This window comes from Zingiber officinale, chromosome 9B (assembly GCF_018446385.1).
Source record: "Zingiber officinale cultivar Zhangliang chromosome 9B, Zo_v1.1, whole genome shotgun sequence".
Classification (NCBI taxonomy): Eukaryota; Viridiplantae; Streptophyta; class Magnoliopsida; order Zingiberales; family Zingiberaceae; genus Zingiber; species Zingiber officinale.
Window position 1 is genome coordinate 9,320,818 of NC_056003.1, and position 5,732 is coordinate 9,326,549.

Genomic DNA, 5,732 nt, shown 5'->3' on the forward strand with positions numbered 1-5,732 from the left:
AAAAATTAGGATACACCTAAAAAACTAGGGTGCTAAGGAGTCGGAGGCCAACTTAATTTATCCTTTACTGAAGTCATCTCAACAAGGTCACTAATCTTTTTCTTATCCATATAGTATCTACTCAATACTCTCTTGATCATTAAGTGTTATAAGCAATCAATTGGTCGCAGGTTGACTAGCTTATTTTTTAAAAAAACTATTTATTTTTAGAATTGAATAAGGAATAAGGAATCACGATTCTATAAAATTAAAAAGATAAACATTTTATAGAAAATGTGCATTATAATACCATTTTCTTGTTTGAAAAAAAATCAAACCCAGAATAAAACATTTGAGCATAGGGAAAAATAGCGACCTAAAATTCTAAGTTAAAGTCAACCCTAAGTCAAAATCTTAAATTCTAAAACTCATCGACAATGATAAGATGAAGAATGACTGACTACTATTGCAGTCTTGCTTTTATATTATATATCTTTTCCCTATTGTTAATTTAACCTACCAAGACTCAATTAGTGGTTATGAAACGACCTCTGCCACTAAACTCTTGGCATGAGACGACAAGATTAAGATAGAAGTTGTCCCAACCACTGAACCATATATGATCATTTTTATAAGAAATGAACAAAGAAGACTCATTGTTCTATGTATTTTGATCTTAAAAAACTCATAGATTCTCAATTTTTAATTTTTTTTTTTTGATTAAACTAGTCCTTGCTTATCAATTTAACCGGTTGAAGCAGACTATGCAACTGCCCTTAAAAACAGTCCCTACTTATGATGATTCAGACTCCATGTACATCTGCACTATCCAATGCCTAACCACCCTTCCATAAACCACTTGAAAATCTCACTATAATATGTTTGGTGCTCAAATGCCTCCAATTTCCTTATGTAATAAAAAAATTCACTATACAAGTAAGCAATGACTAATGCAAATTAAATGCATATAATTTAACACCAAAGGTCGTTTCTAAAGCTTCGCCAAGACTTACATACCAACTGTCAATCATTAGTCCTCATTTAGTCTACTAATTAATCATCATGGGGTAACTTGATGAGCAAATCACCCAACCACTGGCTGTCTCTCTCTGTCTCCTTGTGGAGCCACAGGGATCGTGCATCATACATTGCACACTTAATTAAAGGTGGATTAGGAATCCATCTTTTTGTTAATTCCACCTAATGAAAAAAATATCTCATGCCTCTTAGATCAGTAATTCATCCTCTTTAAGTAAATTAAGGAGGCGTTTGGTTAAATGATGGGAATGACTATGGGTATGGATTTGATAGTAGGGTGGAATGGGAATAGGCATGGAAATCAAATTATATGGATTTGGTTGATTCCCATAAATCTAGTAATCATTCCCAAAATGTCATTCCCAAACTTACAATCCAAACACTATTTTTTATTATCATTTCATTTCCTCATTCCCAAATTCATCAACCAAACACCCCCTAAGATTTACTGGTAGAGTATAATTTAGCATGAAATAAATATCATAATGATCAGTGCTGTGACTTAACTTCGTCACTCTTCTCCTTCCTAAAATGATGTATTTTTCAGGCATTTCACAGGCCCTCGGTTGCTTGAAGGATTGCACCTCCGATTCATGCAACTATGTCGTGTCCTACGAGGATAATCTGAGCTCTCTGGCCGGAGAGGTGAGCCAGTTGAAGAGCAAAAGTGAAGACGTCAAGCGAGAGGTGGAAGCAACGATGAGGCAAGGCCTCACGACCCGCAACGAGGTGCTCGGCTGGCTTAGGGCCGTCGAAGGAGTAGCAGGTGAAGCGGATCAAATTCGCGCCAAATACGAGCGAATGATCAAGTGTTTTTGCCGCTTTCCCGCCAACATCTGTACCAGCGTCAAGCTTCGGAGAAGAGCCGAGGCAGCTCTCGCGTCTGCCCGGGAGCTGAAGCAGAGAGACTTGCCGGAGGTGGTCCACCGCCACAATCTGGTCCGCTTCATCAGGATGCAAAATCAACAAACGGCGGGGGTGGAGAAGGCGTTCGAGGAGCTCCGGCGACACGCGAGAGACGACGGCGTGACCTGCATCGGGATCCATGGGATGGGCGGCGTCGGCAAGTCCGCACTCTTGAGGGAGTTCAACAATTACCTGGAGAACGAGCTGGAGTATCTGGATATCATCATCTTCCTCGAGTCATCGACTGAGCATAAGGTGGAGGAGCTTCACAAGTTTTTGTTCGCCCGACTGAACCTGACATGGCAAAACGGCGTGAGCCAGATGGACAGAGCCGCCAACATATTCCGTGTCCTGAGCCATTTAAAATTCGTGCTGATAGTCGACAATTTATGGGAGCCTTTGGATTATCGAGCCGTAGGAATTCCATTTCCGGAGCCGGAATCTAGATGCAAGATCATCGTCGCCTCACGGATAGAGGACGTCTGCAGCCACATGAGAATGGAAAGGATGATTAGGATGGAGCGCATAGAAGAGGAAGCCGCCTGGGAGCTCTTCAGATTCAATGCAAGGCTTGAACCCAACGACGCTGATGAACGCATAATCAGAATTGCTAAAGTGATGGCCAGGAAGTGCGGCGGCCTGCCGGCGGCGCTCGTCGTCGTCGCCCAAACGATGGCCAACAAGAAGACCGTCCAAGAGTGGATGCACGCCGTCAACCTCATGAGGGACGCTCCTTTCCAGCTTCCAGGTATGGAAGAACGCGTTCTGTATCCTCTTAAGCTGAGCTACGATCGCCTTCTCACCGACAGGGATCGACTATGCGCCTCCTATTTCTCTCTGGTGCCGGAAGGATGTCTCGTCGACAACTATTTCATCAGGAAGCTATGGATCGGAGAAGGGATCATAGATGACTTCAACAATGTCTGGGAGTCTGCGAACGAGACACACTATTTGCTCGGAATGTTGAGTTCATCCTCTTTGATACAAAGAATTGACGGCAAAAGCTATGCATCAGAAAAACCAATTGAAAGTGACAGATTCAAAATGCACCCGATGACTCGAGCCATGATTCTGTGGGTGGGAAGGGCGTGCGGGAAGAAGGGAAGCAAATGGTTGGCGCATTATGGAGATGGACTAGCAGAAGCACCAACAGCTGAGAAATGGAGGGTCGCAGAGAGAGTCGCGCTTGGTCAGAACAAGATAAGAGCTCTGCCGGAGGCGCCTCAAGCTCCAGACTTGATTTACCTTGATCTTGGATACAACGATCTTCTCGTGAAAATTCCAAATGGTTTCTTCTCGCGGATGCCGAAGCTCAAGATCCTAGACCTGCAAGACAATCCCATAGAAGATTTTCCTGTGGGGATTTGCAATCTGGCACTCCTGCAATTTCTCACCCTATCAGGCACTAAAATCACATCCCTGCCGAGGGAGCTCGGGGCTTTGGTGAACCTGAGGTACTTGGCATGTTCATCAACGACACGCTTGAAAAGGATCCCTGACCAACTCATGTCGAGGCTTCAGGAATTGCGGTGGCTCAAGATGTGCGACGGCTACAACCAATGGAGGGCGGCACCATCGGAAGAAGAGGAAGCTTATCTGGAAGAGCTGGAAGTCCTGACGAAGTTGAAGGTTCTCGGAATCGCCATTAGCACAGAAACTTCCCTTCGGAGACTATTCGAGTCGCAGAGGCTAACGACGTCCGTGCATTGGCTTCAAGTAGAGGACTGCCGAGGCCTGACGCGGCTCGACATTCCGTCGACAGAATTCCCTCAAGAAAGCATGCCAAACATTATGGAGCTGCGAGTGCACGCAATGAATGAACTGGAAGAGTTTGCAATTCAAGGTACTGCCCTTGCAAATCTAATGGAGCTGCACCTCTCCCATCTTCCAAAGGCTTCCCTTGTCTGCAGGGCCGTTGGGTGCCTTGGAAGTCTTCGAACACTAAGAATTGAGAACTGTAAGGAGATAGCTCGACTAATACAATTGGACGCCGGGACAAACGATGGCGAGGAGATAGCCATCTTCCCTGCTCTCAAACGTATAGTGCTCAAGCGGCTGCCAAAATTTGAGAGTTTTAGTGATGAGAGTCGAACATTGACATTTTCTTCGTTGGAGAGCATTGAGATTGAAGAATGCCCTAAACTAACAAGGATTAATCTGTGCTGTGGGAAGCTGAAGAGTGTCAGAAGCGAAAGAGCATGGTGGGATGAATTGGAATGGGAGGATGATTTGACCAAATTGTCTTTTGAGAACCTCTTCAAACCTCTGTAGGCAGAGTTAAAGTGCGTAGGGTTTTTATCAAGCTTATAATTGTGTGTGTTTGAAGCTAATCAGCTATTGCTAAGTTACTATTAGTGGTGTCTCTTATAAGAAGTCGTGGGATACCGTGTTTTAATAATTCACTGTCATCTGTGCACCCACCTTGTAATCTTCCATTTCAGATGATTTTGTTCTAATCCTTTCTTAAATATCTCAAGCCTCTATAAACATTTTCTTATACTACTACGTTTAAAACTTCCGTTTATGTCTTTTGGACTTTTCTTCTGCTTATCTTTTGCTAGTATTAGGCTCACTACTATGTTTATTAATCCATATATTTAATAATAATAACAACTAAGTCTTATTTTACTATATGAGATCAATTATATAGATCATTTTATACTCTATCTTCTACTATATCATCGTCTATACTTATAAATTTTATCTTATTTTATTATTATTAATCAAGTTTTTTTTTATCTTCCTTTTTCTCGTTTGATATATGTGTTTGTCTTAATTTCACATTACTTAACTGGATAATTTATTGGTCGTCTAAGTATATACTCCTACCATTTTAAACGTATCTATAAGAGTTTTTCCTCAATAGATACAACTTCAACTTTCTCTCTAATGCTTTCGTTTCCTATTCTATTTATCCTTGTATACCCACACAACTACATTAATATCATCATCTTTGCAACTCTCATCTTCTGCTCATGTGCTCGAGTCACAGCCCAACATTCAGCTTTATATAACATAGAAGGTTTTATAGAACTTTCCTTTAAGTTTCAGAGCTATTTTACGATCACATAAAACATCTGACGCTATTCTCTGTTTCAACTATCTTGCTTATATTATATATAAGACATATCTCTCAATCCCTTAATTGTTTTGTAAAAATAATTCTAAATATTTAAAGCTCTCGGTTTCAGGCAACTCATCATCTTTTATCTTAACAATTATCTCATTATGTCTAATATTACTAAATTTAAATTCCATATATTATGTCTTTTTTCTATTAAACCTAAAATCTTTCCTTTCCAGTATTTTTCGTCAAGATTCTAGTTTAGCATTATTCTTTCACGTGTTTCATCTATCAAAATAATATCATCTATAAACAACATGTACCATTTTACTGTGTCTTGAATGTGTAGTGAGTTCATCTATAATTAGTATAAAAAGATAGGAATTTAGAGTTAATCTTTGATGTAACCTTATTTTTATTGGAAATATTTCAGTTACTCTGTCTGAAGTGTTTACTCTTATCGTTATATCCTCATATATATCCTTAATTAGTTGAATATATTTTACATTTGCTAGTATCCCAAAGTAGTTTTAATGTGATCAACCAAGTCAGGTTACGTCATGTTGGTATTTAACCTCCATGTCTAAGTGTGCAGGAACTTAGGAGCACAGGAAGTCGAGCGAAAGACGTATCTAGCAAGAAGGACGACACGGAAGAGAGCCGACGGGCTCGGTGCGTCTGAGGGACGAGGTGCTACGGAAGAGTACGCGGGTAAACGAGAAGGAGGCGCACGACGTTTCTAAGG

General features: G+C 41.0%; 1 protein-coding gene across 1 annotated transcript; it reads left to right on the forward strand.

Moving 5' to 3' along the window:
* The first annotated feature begins 1,551 nt into the window (after window positions 1–1,551).
* Window positions 1,552–4,194, forward strand: LOC122022794 (disease resistance protein RPS2-like). The gene has a single exon (XM_042580910.1). The coding sequence runs from the start codon at window positions 1,552–1,554 to the stop codon at window positions 4,192–4,194; it is 2,643 nt and encodes an 880-aa protein (XP_042436844.1).
* Window positions 4,195–5,732: the final 1,538 nt, after the last annotated feature.

Coding starts and splice junctions, on each gene's coding strand:
- LOC122022794 (XM_042580910.1), top strand. CDS start 1,552: ATGTATTTTTCAGGCATTTCACAGGCCCTCGGTTGCTTGAAGGATTGC.